At 49.6% G+C, this 18,673-nt stretch overlaps 1 protein-coding gene across 1 annotated transcript; it reads right to left on the bottom strand.

The window, feature by feature from the left end:
- Nucleotides 1-659: 659 nt before the first annotated feature.
- On the bottom strand, nucleotides 660-16,844 carry OIT3 (oncoprotein induced transcript 3). Its single transcript, XM_004583602.2, has 9 exons — nucleotides 16,736-16,844; nucleotides 13,469-13,843; nucleotides 12,536-12,643; nucleotides 11,907-12,029; nucleotides 8,035-8,157; nucleotides 6,102-6,262; nucleotides 4,776-5,191; nucleotides 2,418-2,517; nucleotides 660-1,092 (listed from the first exon to the last, which is right to left on the bottom strand). The coding sequence occupies exons 1-9, from the start codon at nucleotides 16,794-16,796 to the stop codon at nucleotides 919-921; spliced, it is 1,641 nt and encodes a 546-aa protein (XP_004583659.1). The 5' UTR covers nucleotides 16,797-16,844; the 3' UTR covers nucleotides 660-918.
- Nucleotides 16,845-18,673: the final 1,829 nt, after the last annotated feature.

Here is an 18,673-nt window from a genome sequence, read left to right as displayed (position 1 = left end):
GGACCAGGCCAAAGCCAGGAGCTCCATCCTGGGCTTCCATGTGGGCAGCAGGGGCAGCCAAGCACTGGAGCCATCCTCTGCTGTCTCAAGTGTGCACTGGCAGGAAGCGGGAGATGTGCCAGGGTCCCGGGCACCAGATTTCTATCCATTTCTTAAAAGAACAAGTAGGAAAACTTTTCTAACACTACGTAGTCATAAAATTGGCAGGTTAAAAAGCTGGATTTACTTCCACATAAAATTTATCTCTTAGTTTATAATATTTATTTCAACACAATTGATCATGGTCTAATAAAACAGAATATGGTATAACTCCATACCTTCTTCTATTGTCTTCTGTGCCCACCTGCAGGCACAGAATTCCAGTGAACAGGCCTCAGGACACCAAATTTTGTTTCTAGCTCAGGCACCGAATCCCTTAAATCCATGCATTTTGATGAATTTGTTAATATTTACTAATGGAAAAAAGTTCTATGAAAGCAATAAAAATATCAAAATATTATGCAAGAAAGAAACCAAGTCGTATTTTTTATTTCATAGTGTTTTGTTGATACACATTCAAATTTGTTGAGTGTTTGAATTATAATTTCAGGCTATCATTATTATTTCTACATTTAAGGAATCACTATTGATCCAGAATTTTATAACTTTTTTCTTCCACTTTCTAGCCTGAAATAACTGACCCAGCTTCTGATGTGGGCGGTCCTCCTGAGTCACACACGAGGTATTAAATTGTAGGAAGGACAGGGGGCACATGGCGTCAGCATCATCTGTGTGAATGGGTGCAGCAAGGCCAGCCTGGCCCAGGCCAAGTGGTGGGTGGCACTTTGACATGTGGGGACGCCCGGGGTCAGAGTCGGGGGTCCTGGGAGGGTGGCTGATGTCCTAGAGACGGGAAGCCACAGCTCTGCTGGCAAATGGCTACTTCCCCCAGTCGATGATGATGGGGCCGCCGGTCAACACGTGGCTCCGTAGCCCCAGGGCGTCGCCTCCTTCCCCTGCCTTGCGCCGCATGCGCCGGTGGCAGCCCTGGGCACAGCGCGACTGCTCGTCCAGCACCCCACAGACCAGCACCCGACAGTGCAGGAACACCTCCTGCAAGGGGGTGGGGACAGGACTGTTAGCAGAGGCCACACTACCGTGGCCCTGAGCAGAACCCTGACAGGAGGGACAGTTCCAGGCAGGCCTCTGGCTGGGGTGGCCGTGGTCAGCTCTGTGAGACAGCTGAGGAAACTGAGGCTCAGCGAGGTACAAGAGCCCGCTCACACACCCGCACTGAGTCTTGCGGCAGAGCTGGCATGGGAGAAACTCCTCACACACATCTGCGGGTGCCGGGGTTGGACTTGTGTGGGAAGCCCCTGTCTGATGACACTGACGTCACGGCTGTGCAACCCCAAGACCCGCAGGTTGCACTGGCCCCCACCTGTTTCTGCTGTAAACCAAGCGCTTCTTCCACGTGTCTCCGTGACCACCCAACGCTGGGTGCCTCGTGGAGGAAGGGAGTCACGAAGAGCCTGTCATGGTCAGGAGTGGCGCTGGCCCAGCACTCCGCGGGGGAGAAAGGAAGTGTCCTTGCGACAAAATGCTGGCTCCCCTGACGTCCTGCAGCCGCCATACAAGCCCCACCATAGCCATGGCAAAAACACCACCTTCTCTCCCACAGCCGGTTCCATCTGCTCTCTTGGTACTTCCCTCCACATGATCACCAGCTTTGAAAGTGCAGCCCAGGCAGGTACAGAGCTGTGACAACAGGGTCCTCCCGTCTGCTTTGCTGCCTCAGCCCTGTTTGGGAGCTCCCCCTCACCACCCTATTATAATAATGCTCCACAAACACTTCTGGCACATCTCGTATTGTTTTCAAGAAAACTGCCAGACCTGGAATGCTTACATGAAAGAATAGGGTGTTTTTGCTTATTGTTACATATCATCAGACAGCCTTCCTGAAATGTACCAATTTATACTGCAATTGTAAATTTCTCCCTTGGATCTTGTGTTATAATGTATAACTTTTATAAATTCAATATGCATCAAATGGTATCATCATTTTGGTTGCCATTTTTCTGTTTTTATTGATCATTTCACTATTCATTTTTTTCTGTACATTTCCCCTCCACAGCTTCTGCTGAGTGACCAGCCACCAACACTGGCTTTTTAAACCATGCCCAACCTATAAAATTTTAACTTAGAATTGCACCAGGTTTTCTCTGAACAGCACCATTACAGGGGTATGTGGGGAGCAGGTAACATCAGACGGAGTCAAGCTACTGGGGTGGTCATGGTTATTGTATTTTGCCCCAGGCTTATGCAGACTCTAACCCTGGGTCATGAGAGTGTCCAACATACACAGGGACACACACAGACACACCAAGAGGAAGCAGGTCTCAGACACTGAGCTAACAAGGTAAAGATGCGGGGCTCACCTTGTGGTCCTTGCCCACAAACTTGAAGACGGGCACTTGGAAGTGCTTTGCTAGGTGATCCCGGGATGTGTACTGCTTTACGGAATCATCAGAGACACAGCTGAAACAAGCAGAAAGTGCATCAGACTGTGTGGCTTCGGTGCAGGTGGCACCCCAGCCAGGCTAGTGAGGCTGCCCCGTGGCAGGGAAGCTGTGTAGAGCAGCCTGGGCCACACTCAAACTCTGGGGAAACGGAGGACCCATGCAGCTTTCTGCCTGGGAGGGCAGCTCCAGACACAGCCCTGCTCTCTAAGGGTGCCTGACCTGTCAGTCCACTTCCTGCTGTCCCCACAAACTGGGCCTAAGGACTTCCCCATAGGTTGACCGGGTGCTGAGTGAGTCACAGTGCCACCTATTGCAAATCAGCCTTCCGCTGGGAAAGCTGCCTACCAGTTTCAAATCCAGTGAAGGGAGGCTGCCCTCACACATTTACTGCTGGGCTGGGAAGGCTGAACCAACTTTTGTGGACTTTAATGAATACTGGACAGTTCACACTGAACAGGTGCACAGGGGAACAAATCACAATTTCCCCATCACGAGCTGCACAGGAATCCACATTTCTTGGAGGAAATCCGGTTGCACTGTGGGAAAGTCATTTCGTTCCAATCATTTCATTCCCCTCTTCCTCAAAGCAAGGCTAAGTTGCAGTCCACTAGGGCTTCTGTCTGCATCCCAAACCCACTGCTTAAAGCTCCCCTGGGCTGGCACACCTCACTGACCATCCATGCTGGCTGACCCAATCCTGGCTGATGTAGACATTTGGGGAGTGAGCAGGTGGTTGAAAGATATCTCGGTCTCTCCCTTTCTGTTGCTCTGCTTTCAAATACATACATGAATGGAATCTTTGGGAAAGAAAATTATAAACAATTTAGAAATGTGAGTGGAGAGGACTGGGACATGGGGTTTGGGGCGCTGCTTTTTAAAAATTTTGCATTGATCTATTTGAGAGGCCAATCTTCCACTCACTGGTTCACTCCCACAAATGGCCGGGGCCAAAACAGAGAGACTGGGACTAAACAGGAGGCAGGGATCCTAACAGCTCCAGCCATTTGCTGCCTCCCAGGGTGCACAGGAGCAGGAAGCCAGAGTCAGCAGCCAGAGGCAGGTATTAAAGCCAGGCACTGTGACATGGGAGGTGGGTGTCTTATTGGGTTTTGCATCATTAGCCCAAACACCCGCTGCTTAAAAAAATACTTTATTTACTTAGAGAAAAGATCAGAGGTAAGAGGAAAGGAGGGAGGGAGAGGGGGAAAAAGAGATAAAGAACTAGCTTTTCAAAAAGCTTCTCAGTTTATCTGAACAAACATCAGGGGGTTGAAAGTCACTGTGCAAGAGCCCAGCTGCAGCAGGGGAAGGCTGCCTGGCGTGCCACAAGGAGTGAAAGCCAAGCCCAGCTTCTCAGAGCCTGCAGCCTACTAGCAAGCACTGTGGGTGGGGGGAACCTTGGCCACTACCTTTCACAGAGGCCCAGTTCCTGCCCCTACCTCAGATGCACTCCCACCCTTGTGTAGAATGGAGCAGCAGCCCCAGCATCCCATTGTCAACTTCTCAGGGATGAAGACAGTGGCTGTCACTTCGGAGCCCATCCCTGGGCCCCCGGCTCTCTCCTTGCAGTTTCCCTACCCAACCAGCACTCACAGGAACTCAACAGTGGCCAAGAGCGAGGTCCCATGTGTCTCCACCAGCTAACAACATCCTGAGGCTCAGCGCTGTCTCCAGATCCTGGGCAGGAAGCCGCCTTCCCTACCCACTGTCTCCCAGGCTGACCCAAGCCCACCTGGCCCTCTGGGAAATTCCCTACCTGCTGCTGGCCAATGCAAAGCAGGCCATAGAGCCCCACGGACCGGCCAGAAGCCTGGACATGTACTGAACATGCCCCTTTCGGTCCTGACTTCCCTCCGGAAGAACCCTCAGTCCAGGGTCCCTGGGTGCCTGGGTAGAGAGCTATGGCTGCCTAGCCCCTCTGCTTGCTGTGCAGTTAGAGCAGCACTCCAACATCAGTGAGCTGACACCCCCCACGCTGGGGGAGGGTGGTTCTGTTTGGGGGTCGCTCCCTAGGAACTATCACGGAGATCACTTGCCTGTCACCCCCTGAAACCCACCAGGTTCTATGTCCTTCACCTCCCAGCTAATGAACCGAGGGTCTACACCTGCTGCCCGCACCCCCTCCTCGCCCCGCCCTTCTCCGGGACAGGTTATCCAGGCAGGTGGCAGACATCGAGAACATGATAATCCTCAAAGCAGCCGCGCCCTCGGGAACCCTCTGCGACCCTGTGCGCTCCAGGCCCCCGCACCACCCGCCGAGCTGCACCCGCGTACCCATCTCGGATGAGGTAGTACTTGAGGATCTCGTCGATCTTGGCGGTGGGCGTAGCGAAGCAGCTCTCCACCAGGCTCTGCAGGCCGCTGACGTGCACCAGGGGCTCGATGCCGAAGTAGAGCGAGTCGCGGAGCTTCAGGGTGGGCAGGGTCTCGCGGTAGGGCTCCTCGAACCCACGGTCCTTGAAGATCTCGAGCGTGAAAGGGAAGACGCCGTGGTTGCGGCCTGCGATCTCCAGCGGGGAGTTGCGGAGGTGGGGCACGTAGCCTTCGGAGATGGTGTACAGGCGCGGGAACTCGCAGGTGACGGGGATGAGCAGCTTGCTCGTGCGCAGGATGATGTCGCCGCTGCTGCCTGGCGTCTGCTTGGGCAGCCCAGTCACCAGGTTGCTGGCCACAATCTTGTCATTCACCACCTGCCCCACAGAGACCCCGTGCAGGAAGGAAAAAAGACTCCCTCCATCAGCAGCACCTCAGCATTCCGCCAACACCTATTTATTTCGGAGGGCACTGGAGAATGTGTGGGCCTAGGCGCTGCTCTTTGTAAGCAGGATGCCCCAGGGCCACCCGCACAGCCCTTGGCTGGGTAGCCCAGAAAGCCTGGTCTAGAAAGAGGCAGCAGGGTCAAGGCTTGTGTGTTTTAGCCGAGCACAGCTTCCGGCAGTGACTGCGGCCAGGGAGGAGGCCTGTGGCTGCACGGGCATCATGGGCCTCTCCCCAAGCCTGATTCGTTGAGTCATGCGTCCACATCCAGGTGACCGAATGGTCCTGGAAGGCTTTCCGCGGTTCTGCCACCTTGCACTCTTGCGACAGGCAACAGATCTCACCCTCATCCCTGCTTGCATGCCTCGCTCTGAGGCCACATTTGTTTCCCATCTAAAAAGTCCTTTCTTTTTTTTTCTCTGCTTGTGCCAGTCACATGTCACACACACACCGATCCAGCACCAGTCAAGTCCCACTTGTCCCTTTTGGCTCCTCCAGGCCTGGGCATGGGACCCACAACTGCTGCTCATGCCCCTTACACCTGCCGGCTGTCACCTGCGCTGTGAGCTCTGAAGGTGGGAGTCCCAGTTCCCACGCCCAGGTCACATGCATGGGCTCACAGACAGCAGAAACAGTAGAGTTGCTCTTGGTCCCTGTCCTTAGTGGGCAGCCCATGACAGTCGGTCTATAACACACTTGCCCCCTGAATAACACCAGATGCTTTAGGTTTGAGTCTCTGGGTCATTCACCAATGACCCAGCCACAGCACACACCTCTGCCAAACAGTACTTGAGTCCCTGGCTTTTGGTTCTTCCCCCAGCGCCCCACCCTCTAGGAACTTACCTCGACCACGGTGCCACAGGTCTTGAGGGAGAAGAGGAGATTGATGTGGGTGCCATTGGACACACCTCGGCAGGAGCTGTTGGTCAGAAAGAGCTCCAGGCCACCCACCAGCTCGCGGGGCACGCTCACCTCGATAGCGTCTGACTTACACACCACAGGGACTGCAGGACAAGGGGCATGTGTTAGAACTAGGACGTGCCGCTAGGCTAATGTGAGAGAGGGCTCCCGGGAGAAACCAGTGCATCCTGGTGTAACTAGAAGTGTTTGTTCTCTGGGAAACTGATGGGACCCCAAAACCAGACTGGCTGGGATTCTGAACCCCCAAGGTCATGGTGGAATAATGTTCCTCAGGTTCCCTACTCATCCACTTAGGAAACACTGAGTTTGTGTTTGGGTTCAGTGAGCCACAGCTGCTTCAAAGCTGGCTTGAGTTGTGTCAGGAGCAGAGACCCCATACAGGGCCGACTTCCAGCACAAACACAATTTATTGTCCAGGCAGGAAAATGCTGTTTGGCCAGAAGCTTACATTTCACATGGTGCTGCTGTAACGATGCCATTAATTACCGCCCATAAAGGGGAAGGCATAAAAAAAGTGTTAGTGCTCCAGGGAACAGCTTCCAAATCAGCCTTGCGTTGCTTGGCAAACCATAAACTGTTAATATAAATCCCAATTAATGCAGGGACTGGCGCTGTGGTGTAGTAGGTGAAGCTGTGGCACCAACATCCCATATGGGAATCGATTTGAGTCCTGGCTGCTCTACTTCTGATCCAGCTCCCTGCTAATGGCCTGGAAGAGCAGTGGAGGATGGCTCAAGTGCTTGGGCCCCTGTACCCACAAGGGAGACCTGGAAGAATCTCCTGGCTATAGCCTGGCCCAGCTCTGCCCATTGAGGCTATTTGGGGAGTAAACCAGAAATGGGAGCTTGATTTCTCTGTCTCTCTCCCTCTTTCCCTGTAACTTTGCCTTTCAAACAAATCTTTGCAAAATAAATTCATAAAAATAATAAACTTAATGTAACAAATATTGCTTTTCCTTTACATTCTCATATTTGCTTCTTTAGATGACAAACACCTCAAAACAAAGACGTGGCTACTGTTGGACTCTAATACATGAAGACATGGCATACCAATGGCGCAATGAAACAATGGTAAATAGGTATTCATTAAGTATTTGCTGACTGGATGAATACTTTTTGGGACATCAGATCTAGATTTCCAGAAAACAGTTCTTGGAGGATGGTAGATGCTCAAATTGTAAGGCTAGGGGGGATAGAAGCCATTTCCTAGGACTTTCAATTTAGTTTCACCTGGTTTCAATTCAATTAATCTGGTAAACAAGAAAATAATTGCATTATTGTCTAATACCTCCAAATGGAGTCCTAGGTATACACATAGACCCAGAAATGGGGGCAGAGGGGAGAGCAAAGGCAAATGGCCAGGGAAAGCTAGCTTTGGGGCATGTTAGAGCTCTGCTCTTTTTTTTTTTTTTAAAGATTTATTTCTTTTATTACAAAGTCAGATATACAGAGAGGACAGACAGAAAGGAAGATCTTCCGTCGGATGATTCACTCCCCAAGTGAGCCGCAACGGGCCGGTGCACTGATCCGATGCCGGGAACCTGGAACCTCTTCCAGGTCTCCCACGCGGGTGCAGGGTCCCAAAGCCTTGAGCTGTCCTCGACTGCTTTCCCAGGCCACAAGCAGGGAGCTGGATGGGAAGTGGAGCTGCCGGGATTAGAACCGGCGCCCATATGGGATCCCGGGGGTGTGTTCAAGGCGAGGACTTTAGCTGCTAAGCCACGCCACCGGGCCTGAGCTCTGCTCTTTTGAGTGAGCCTGCAGTGATGGTTTGCTATCCCAAGGGAAGAAGGCAGGAAGTGTGTGGACTGTGGAAGTGGCCAGGAGAACCATGACCCGGCCTGTCCCGGGGCTACCTTGGCAAGTGTGGTTGTCTTCAGCCAGCACCAAGCCCCGGGGACACTCGCATTGGTAGCCCTTCTCCAGCCCGACGCAGGAATGGCTGCAGCCGCCATTGTTATTGTGGCATCCTTCAATGTCTGCAGTGGGAAGGAGACAAGGAGGAGTCGTCACAGCCCAGCCCTGTCCCTCAAGAACAGCAGCAGGGATTAGGCTCCACTCGCACAGGGTCCCTGGGGACCTGCCCAGTGACACAGACACGGAGGTATGTACCCATAAGAGGATTCTGAAACATGCCAACCACCCAGAGCAACTGCTCATCCTCTGCCTCTCTGTCCACTGAGGCCAGTCAGTCCTGTTCTAACATGAGGGTCCTTTCATTTGGGTTTGACTTACATCTTTTCTCATGGTTAGACTGAGCTATGGTCTTTTTTAAGAGCTTACTCAAGAACCATTTCTTAATTGCTGTGGTATTTCATCTACTTTGAAAGTTTACAAAACATGACTGACCAAAATGAGCTGACACAGTGAAATCCAACTTGATTGGCTGGATGGGTCAGGGTCACGAAAAATCGTGCAGATCTGCACCTCTCTCCTTGAATCTCTAGGAACCAGGGCAGGTGCCCCTGGGCCTAGGGCCAAGGGTACTGCCAACTCGCGGCCTGGGCAGCACTCAGTCCATTCCACCAAGCTTTTGGTGACTTTTAAGAGGCAACGTTCAAAAGTTTCCTCTCTTTAGTAGTCTGCAATCTTAAAAAAGCAATCAAGTATGTGAAAAGAAAATGTATTCCACTGAAAATGGAAGAAACTACCATGTGATTTCAAACTTTATTAAAAAAATGCACTGGTGGTGGCTTCTGGGTCAGAGTCACACATTTTAAAGTTTCAAGGCTCGGGGCCACACACCCTCATTCACCTATTTTCTATGGCTGCTGTCTCAGGTCAACGGCAGAGCTGAGTGCTTTCAAGTGATTGCCTGTTGTCCACAAGATCTAAATTATTTACTTGCTGGCCTTTACAGGAAAATCTAGCTGACCCATGTCGTAGGGTTAGCCTAGGGAAGGAGATGTTTTCATATTAGCAGAGAAAGACAGAAGCTGACTGGAGGTTCAGCAATAGCTCTCCTAGTTCAAGAAGAATAGGAAGTTATTTGGAGCCCATGCAAATTAACTTGGGATAGATTGACTTTAATGAACTGTGCAGAAAGAATAAAATTATAATGAACATATTTTTTTTCCAAAATTGAAGAGATTAGAATCACCTGTTTGGAAATATGTATATTTTCAAAAGATGAAAGCACACCTATAGGCTTTTACAATAGTCAGAAATGGGACTCCCTAGTCAACAGGTGTGACAACATGGCGCCCCAAGTGGCACTTTCCTGACAGCATGTGTTAGGTCACGGGTTGCAGGTGCACATCTTGCATGAAATCACCTGCTGGCCAGATGCATGGTGCATATGAAACATAAATGGATTTTATAATTACATTAGGGTCCATCCCCGTGATATTTCTCTGTGTCTGTGGGAAGATTACAAAATCCAAAACACTCTCATCCCTAGCACTTCGGACACAGATCCTTAACCTGTGTAACGTGTGGAGGAAAATGCTGACATCAACATTAATGGGAAATATCTTTTCTTAAAGATGACCTTCCTCTGAGGTCCACGGAGTCACAATATCTGCAAAGTAAAAGGGCTGTAATACATGTTCACTCAAGGTATTTCCAGGTCCAAAAATACACAGCATAAAATAAACTGACAATCTGAATTGCCTCCAAAGATGTGTGTCTCCCAGGAGAACACGTAAAAGCACTTAGAATGGAAACATCCGGTAGAAGTCATCTTAACAATATTCCTTTCACTCCCTCATACTTTCTTCTTAACTTTTAAAATAAAACCAATGCCCATTACTTACTAATTAAAAACAGTTGCATATATTTATTTTAAAAAAGCTATAAAAGCCTTCTAAAGAAATATATTATGTTTGGATTACCAATACAATTTAAGGATTATAAATAGGAATGTTGATACCTAAAGCAAAACTCCTATATAGCTTATTATCTGCTGCTAAAATACTTTTTAGTTATGGTTATTAGGTTTTAAGGTTGTGTGAGGATTACTTTAATGGTTTCAATAAAATATTCATGAATAAGTGCAAATGTTCCTCGTGGAATGGTTCATTAATATTCAAAGACTACTGCACACAATAAGATTTAAGCAGGGTTCAAGGTAGTACCCAATTCAAAAAAAAAATCTAAATTGCATTTGCTTGTAAGAGAGAGCAGTTTAATATTCTGGTGATCAGTTAACAATGCAAAGTTGGTTACATGGAAGAAGTTGTGGGCACTAGTCATATTTTTTTTCCTTTTGAGTAAGTGTTTTATTATTTTAGATACAACAAAAACAGTGAATTCCTGTGAACAGAAATACAGCTCTATTTATCTCACAACCTTAATTAACCTGTGAGACAAATTGTATGTCCTCTGTAAATAATTACACCATTCATCTCTCTATAAAATCTACAGGGTCATAAGAACTCAGACTTATTAAAGTGGAAGTGATGAAACCTTATTTGTCCTAATTTGCAAGAGTAATTGTGCCTTAGACTAGCTCCATTATCTAAATTAATAAGGATATCGTTAATATCCTTTTGCTGACTATTACATCACATAGGACTACAGAAATATGAACAATTACTATGTGGCAATTGAAAAACTGAAGACAAGAATAATAGCAGAAAATTTGCAGGCATTATTATTTTTTGTTATTGACTCATAAAATACATATAGCATCTCTGTTACTAAAAATAGATAAAAATAGACAAATAAAATAGATCATTTTAGCGAATTACCAAAGAAAGTATTAATTTCCAGTGAATATAAAGTATACAGGAGATTAAAAAAAAAATGGCTTCAGGTAGACCAGTTGCCCCAACTTCCATATCACAACCAATTCCCCTTGGAGAGAACTTGTTAAGCATGCAGCGTCTGAGGCGGGCATTGTGGCATTGGGGGTTAAGCCACCACCTGGACATCCATACCCATAACACAGGGCCTGCATCCCAAGCTGTGTACCAGCTCCTTGCTCATGTGTCTGGAAGTTAACAGATGACGCCTGAAGTATGTGGGTCCCTGCCATCCACACAGGAGACCCAGGTGGAGTTCCCAGTTCCTGGCTTTGGCTTGACTCCATCTCAGGTGTTGCAGGCATTTGGGGGAGTGAACTGGCACATGAAAGATTTCTCTCTCTGTCTCCTGCTTTCAAATAAATCTTTGGCTTCAGTTGGTCCATACTTATTGTGCTTTCCCAGGCACAATAGCAGGGGGGTGGATGTGAAATGGAGCAGCCAGGACACAAACCAGTGCCATATGGAATGCCAGTATTATAGATGGCTTAATGTGCTGTGGACAACATCAATTACACAACAAATGGGTCATTACACACACACACACACACACACACACACACACACACACATACACGGCTCCATTAAAGCTCCACTGAAATCAAATTCCAGTGCCTCTCAGTAGCAGGAAGGCTGAGGAGTCAGGCTTGACCCCTGTTCACCCGGCAGCCTCTGTCCCCCTCCCCTGGTCCAGCTGTGCTCCCGGGACCTGAGGCTTTGCAGTCATCCAGGGGTTACTGCAAACACAGTATTTGGCTCCTGATCCCAGACCGACTGAGCCAGAATCTGCACTGTAACAAGGTCTCAAGTGGCTGAAGCTTGAGAGACACACAATGCACTGTTGTTATTTCCTTAATAAAAAGTGTGCTTTTCTGCTTCTTGCAAATCCCCCTCCTGTTCGGCCTAGGTGCACTGCTGCTTATGAGCGCACCCCACGCTGACCCAGTGGCAGGCAGCTCTCCCTCCCTGCCCGACCCCATCACCTTCGCAAGTCTTGCCATCCTTCTTGAGCACGCGGCCCACCCCACACTCGCAGCGATAGGAGTTTTTGAGGTTCACACAGATCTCACTGCAGCCCCCGTTGTTCTGCTCACACTCGTTTTCATCTGCAGGAGAGAACCCGCACGGTTTCCACCGATTACAACCTCTTTAGTGATCTTCGACTTCGGGTGTATATTTTGAAAATGTTTAAAATTGGTCTTTAGTACATCTCCATTTGGATACCACACTGTCATCGGAAGTCCTGGAGGTGTGTCTCAAGTCATGAAATCAGTAGTTACTCAAGATTTCTCTGATATTTTCAGTTTTTCAGTGACAAAATCGAGCATCAGCTTTAAAATGAAGAGAAAATTCAATTTTTCAGTCATCAGAGTCACGCTTGGAATGCTCCACAGTCTGGTGTGGTCAGTGGCTACTAGAGCCACACAACACAACCCTGGAAGCCCTCCATCGTGGCAGACACTTGGGGCTGTAGCCATCCACTCCAGAGGCCAACAGCATTGCAAGGGCTCTGGGACACGAGCTGGGGCAGTGTCTGAGCTCCAAGGCTGAGTTTCAGACGTACTCCTCCGACACTCCCAGCCTGTTCCCCTCCCCAGGGCTGGCTCCTTACCCAAGCAGGTCTGCCCATCTGGGCCCAGCACGGTCCCTGGAGAGCAGGTGCACTGGCCAGCGCTCGCGCAGCTGCCATGACAGTCCTCCTCGCAGATGTCATAGAAGTCTATGGTGGGGGGGTGGGAAGTGAGGATCCTAAGGGGTCTCTGAGCGCAGCAGGGGGATGAGCCCCAAGCTACTGCCAGAATACTGCTCTGGGTTCATACCACACAGCAGGAAGACATCAGCTGTCAGGGGCATCCTCTGCCACTCACATTACTGATTTCCAGTCTCATGGGGTTTCTCCCAACATAGACAGACTGTCGTTCTATCCTGCAAAGCACTCTCTAAGGGTGTACAGATATTCATGAGATTGGTAACCCAAAATTCAAGTATCACTCGCCCCAGTTAGCTACTTCCCATTGTATGGCATCTTTAACAGTCAATGGATACTAAGCACAATGCTATCATATGGATGCCTGATGGTCTCTCCATCATCTCTCTACCTCCCTACTTATTGCTGTTTTTAAAAAGGCTTAGGGAGGGGGCTGGTGCAGTAGCCTAGTGGCAGGGTCCTCGCCTTGCACATGCCAGAATCCTATATGGCGACAGCTCTAATCCCGGTTGCCCCACTTCCCATCCAGCTCTCCATTTGTGGTCTGGCACAGCAGTTGAGGACGGCCTAAAGTCTTGGGACTCTGCACCCACGTGGGAGACCTGGAGGAGGCTCTTGGCTCCTAGATTTGGATTGGCATAGCTCCAGCAATTGCAGCCACTTGCGAGTGAATCAGCTGACAGAATATCTTCCTGTCTCTCCTCCTCTTTATATATCTGACTTTCCAACAAAAATAAAATATTTCTTGAAAAAAAAAAAGGCTTAGGGTGCAGAGTGTGTGTTGGGCAGGGTAGAGGGTGGAAATGGGGGCCTTGGAGGATGGGGACTGTTACTCACGGCCGCAATAGACATGGTAGCAGACACTGGGCTTGGTCAGGCGATACACGTAGTAGCCACCAGGGCAAGCCTTGACCTCCAGCGTGGTGTTCCACAGGCAACAGTTGCCCTTGAAGCTAGCACAGGCCTGCCGTTGCACAATGCCATCGGCTTCCAGGGGGTGGCTGCCATTCAGCCAGACTGGCGCGTGGGTCCCGCAGTGGTTTTCTGGGATGCAGAAGGTGGGCATGGCGTCACCCGCCATGCCGGTGAAGCGGTACCACTCCCCATCCACATGGTTGTCGCACAGAGGTGGATCCTGGGACTCATCCAAGCGGTGCTCCGTGTTCCTCCAGGGCTCGTTCAGGCTGATGTAGGCGGAGCACGGGTCTAGGGCTGGAGCGGGGAAGGGTGACGCAGGGGCCTCAGTTCACAGGGCCTGGACCCCACCTCTCCCCACATGGCTTTGGGTAGAGTTCAAGAAAGCAACGATCTACAGTATTAAAAAGTCTCTGCAACATGAATTAAATATGCTTCCTAAGTGCCCTTTATAAACTTACTCCAAACCTGTTAAGATCTAGTGCTAGCATTGGACTGAGGTATTTTTCTCCCTAGTGAGCCCTTGGTAAGCAGGTGTCTGAAGAAACCCACTGCACACTGCTCTGGGCAGGCCACAGGAGAGTCCTGTGATCCTATCTGGAATTCATTGACAATCATGTCTGCAGAAAGTTGGTCTAACTTAGAATGGGTGTCTTCCATTGAGACATGGCTAAGAGCTATAGGTTTGGGAAGAGAAAGAGAAAGAGAAAGAAACAGAGACCAAAGACCCGAGATAGCTATTCTGTGTTCAGACCCCCAAGCAGGCAGTGGTAGAGGGTTTGGCAATTCCATTCCAGGACCCCGTTGCTATAGGAAAGTGCACTGCAGCCCAGCCATTCACCTGGGGTGAGGCGCCACTGCACACCGGCCTCATCTCTGGAAAGTTTCCAGGAAACAGCTGGATGGCCACTTGGAGAGAATATATGTGGGATTGCCATGGATGGGGAGACGGATATATCAACACTGCAGGGAAAAGTCAAAGATCTCACCCCTGCCCCACCATGGGTGCTCAGCAAGGAATTTCACAGTACAAAGATGCAGGTGTGGCTGGGCCCAGAGGCAGGTGGGACACAGAGTGTTCTGGAAATCGCTCCTGGGCAGTGTAGGGGGCAGGAGCAATTCATGCTTGTTCACGCTCTCTCAAGCGCTCCATCCCCTCCCTAAAGGCAGGAAGTCCAGCCTGGGCCCTCCCAGTGGGGACATCCCCCAAGCAGGGTTTCATTCAGGGTTGGTTGGGAATTCACAGAAGCATGTGGATCGCCTCCTGACACTAATTTCCTAAGAAGAAGATGAATGCTAGCTCTTAATGACTTCCAAAGCAACTCTAAGACCACCCACCCTCCTTACACCATTCCATGAGTTAGAGTTTTCCCAAAAATTCATAGCTATGGCCTGGAGAGGAAAACTCTATTCCTCGTCTCCTGTAAAATAATTGATAGTAACACTCACTATTTTCTAACATTAAATGCCCCCATTTTGACCCATTTCCTCTTAAGGCATTAATTTTGCCCTTTCCTAATGTTACTCACTGATTTTCATGCTGCATTCAGGCTTGCTCAATCTGATCCTGACCCTCAGTAGAAGAACCACCCGGTCATTCTCCCACAGCTCAGGCAGTGGGGAAGCCCTCAGCACTCTAGAATCGTTCAGTTACATGCTGGGCTCGCAGCAGCTGTGGGGAACTTTGTGCAGACATTTGTGTGCTCGTGGAATTCTCCTCAACATTCCCCCAGCCCTGGGCGTCAGGCAGGCCCACACCTGCTCTCAGTCTGGAAGGGATTCTCCACCAACTCCTGCTTCTCCTTCAGTATCCTCCCTGTCCTCCTGCCCCCCAAGGGCCAATACTCTCAGAGCCCCAAAGTCGCCCCTGGACTTGCTTATGGCTTTGAGTTGCACATCCCAGACGTTTGGGGGGCAAGTAGAGGGGAGAGGCACAGGTGCAGGTGCGGGCAGCCAGGTGGCGTTGGAGTGAGTGGGGGAGGGGGAAGAGCAGAGCCAAAGCTGCTGGGTAGGAGCGTGGTCCTTGTTGCCTGATCCTAAAGTGAGCAAGGACAGGGCACTCAAGGCCAAGCTCTCAACAGCTGCAGGTGCACAGAGGGGTCCTGGGAGTCCCACACAGTGTGGTGTGTCCTACCACAGCCACGGTTCCTGACCCACTGTGGTTGCTAAGTTCATAGCCTGCTGAGACCTCCATGGGTTTGACCTACACCTTCTTCTATTCCCAGACCCCAACCAGTCCACCACAGGACCTGTCAGGTCTCCTCAGGGGCTCAGGCCTAATTTTCAAATTGCTGAGGGTCAAGGAACAAGGCAGGGTCTAACACTGAGCTCCTCAAAAGGGCCAGTGATAAGGGCTCTCTGTCCCACTCCATGGCCCTTTTCCCAGGGCTAGGACTGCTATGCTGTTGGGAAAAAAAGTGGGAGGCAAATCCTCTCAGCAGGAATTGAAGTATGGTTCACCTGGTTGGCCAAGCCTGAGGAAGCTGAGGGTGGCTGACGGCACTGTCTCTGCCAAGAGCCTTGTTTGCAGAGGACAAGCCTAGCCAGCTTGCTTTCTCCAGATCTGTGCCCTCCCTCCACAGGGACAGAGCTTACAGTGCTTTGCATTCATTTTTTTTTTTTAAAAAAAGGGTCCACTTGGTAGCCTAGTGGCTGGGGTCCTTGCCTTGCACTCACCGGAATCCCATATGAGTGCCAGTTCTAATCCTGGCAATACCATTTCCCATCCAGCTCCATACCTGAGGCCTGGGAAAGCAGTCGAGGGTGGCCCAAAGCCTTGGGACCCTGGACCTGAGTGGGAGACCCAGAAGAAGCTCCTGGTTCCTGGCTTCAGATTGGCTTAGCTCCAATCTGGCCATTGTGGCCACTTTGGGAATGAACCAGCAGATGGATGAGCTAGCCATAAAAGTGGCCAGAACACAGAAAACATTCAGATCCATTTTTACAGAAGATCCAAGGAACACTGCGTATGGCAGATCCACAAAACATTTCCCTCCTGGGCAAGAGGGTCAAAGAAACACGGCACAGAAAAGCTCTGCAAATCTATTTTCCTAGTTTGCTAGGGACTTGCCTGACACCACTGGGTAACCAGCATCCAGGGACTAGAATCCTGCTCTTAGCCATCTGCACAAACAGCAAAGTGCAACAGCGCAAGGCACAGCGTGCCCAGCTCTTTGAGGTGAGACTCACCTGTTAGCGACACCCAGGTGACCATGACCAAGAGGCAGGTGAGGAGCAGGAGCTGTCGCATAGCTTGCTCGCACTGAACGCCAAAGACAGACTGGCAAATCCTGTCAACACCAGGTTTGTGTTATCACTTAAACAAAGCCTTAAAAAAAAGTCCCACAAGGTTGTTATGGAGAAAAACTTTATCAGCAGCCCAGGCTGGGGCTTTATCGGAGGAAGAGGATGAGGGGGTGCGGTGTGCATCATTCCAGCCTTGACCTCGGATGGAAGCACTGCTTTGCACTGTCAACAGGGTTATTTTACTGATTTTTCCCCCTATAGGGAACAACCTTCAGCGTTCCTCATGCTTCTATTGTTCTCTCTCAAGAATTCCCTGCAGTGGAACTTCCAGTATCTTATCGGGAATCCTGTTTTGTGACTTCGAGGAACTGATTTCCTAGCACTGCACTTTAAAGGAGCCGGAGGTAAGCCACATTGTAGGATCTGGTCAGATGGCCAGGTGGTGACGAAAGGCTGGAAAACATAAAGCAGGAAGAACAGACTGGGGCTGGGGAGGAGATCCTCCTGAGACAAGCCATGTCTGCCTTATCATTATCTTCACTCCCCAAACTTCCTATAGAAACCAGGCTTAAGTTGTGATTTTTTTTTTTTTTTAACTAATTCAAGCAGTAACATTTCCTGGTTGTAGAGTGTCTTTCTACCAAAATTTTCAGTGGTTTTAGTTATTATTTGTTTCATCTATTTTCAGGATAGGAATAATGGTTGGGATTTAAAATCAAGGAACTACTCACCAGGTTGACAAAACGTGTGGAAAGTTCAATGTCACAGTTTATTGAGCTTTCCCTGCTAGACAAAAGCAGCAAAAAACACAGGACCTATATATATATACAAATATACATATACATGTGTCTGTTTCTCAAATCCCCTTAGAGATTTTAGGTTTGGAGTTTGCAGCTCCTTGGTTGTCTGTAACATTGTAGATGCCCGAAATGGTGGGAAGAAGGGTAGGTAGAGAAAAGGATTGTGGTGGAGCGGTGGTGGTTGTTTTATAAAGTAAGCACAAATCTGAAGCAAACAAATACTTTCTTTCCTCACTCTACATTTGTAGTGTTTTGAGCTTCTTTATAAAAACTGATTTATTTGAAAGAGAGACTGAGAGAGAGAGATATTTCATCCACTGACTAATCACTTTCCCAATACCAGCCAGGGGTGGGTAAGGCTACAGCCAGGGACCAGGAACTACACATAGCCTCCCACGTGGGTGGCAGAGGCCTAAACACTTGGGCTAGCATCTGCTGCCTGCCAGGTGCGTTAGCAGGTTGCTGGATGCGAAGTGGAGGTGGGACTTGACCCTGGACACCCTAGGGAAAGCTGGCATCCCAAGCAGTGGCTTGAGGCCTTTTACTCCAGGTGCTCCCTCTCTTCCACGTGTCCTGTCAGTGACTGGGGAAGGACCGCTGACTTGGGAGACCGGCCTTCCCCCTGATTTCATGAGGGCTGTGGCCTTGGACAGGGACCACAGTCACTGTTATCTGCTATGAGCTGAGTTTACAGCTGAGCCAAGGGTTTCCAATGACCTAAAACTGCAGTTAGTGACTTGGTCAGTAACACCAGTGGAACTCAAATGATGCGCTCATCAGCTTATTAAATCAGTGTGATGGCAGTCGTGGGTAATCTTGGGGCAGCCCTGTTCTAAGGTTGCCCTATGTCAGTGCTGGTAACAGAGTCCACCCTCCCCCAGTTTCCTGTCCCTGAGTTGCCATCTGAATGTCCCCCTGTGTGTTACGAGAAGCAGGGGAATGTGTGTGAGATAAAGCCAGGGTTGCGGCCTGCCAGGATGAACTGTGGGGTCAAGGACTTCTACCAGATAGCCTTCAGGATCCACAAACAAGAAGTGTCAGGCCAGTAGGATTTTCCTTCTCATTTCTATTTTTTCCTTTT

Source organism: Ochotona princeps, chromosome 13, assembly GCF_030435755.1.
Source record: "Ochotona princeps isolate mOchPri1 chromosome 13, mOchPri1.hap1, whole genome shotgun sequence".
In the NCBI taxonomy this organism is placed as follows: Eukaryota; Metazoa; Chordata; class Mammalia; order Lagomorpha; family Ochotonidae; genus Ochotona; species Ochotona princeps.
The sequence above is the reverse complement of the archived record's forward strand: the minus strand, read 5'-3'. Positions and strand labels throughout refer to the sequence as shown.

Coding starts and splice junctions, on each gene's coding strand:
- OIT3 (XM_004583602.2), bottom strand. CDS start 16,796: ATGCGACAGCTCCTGCTCCTCACCTGCCTCTTGGTCATGGTCACCTGG. Junction 12,644..13,468: donor CTACCATGTCTATTGCGGCC/GTGAGTAACAGT, acceptor CCCCCACCATAG/ACTTCTATGACATCTGCGAG. Junction 1,093..2,417: donor TTGTGGGCAAGGACCACAAG/GTGAGCCCCGCA, acceptor ACCCCCTTGCAG/GAGGTGTTCCTGCACTGTCG.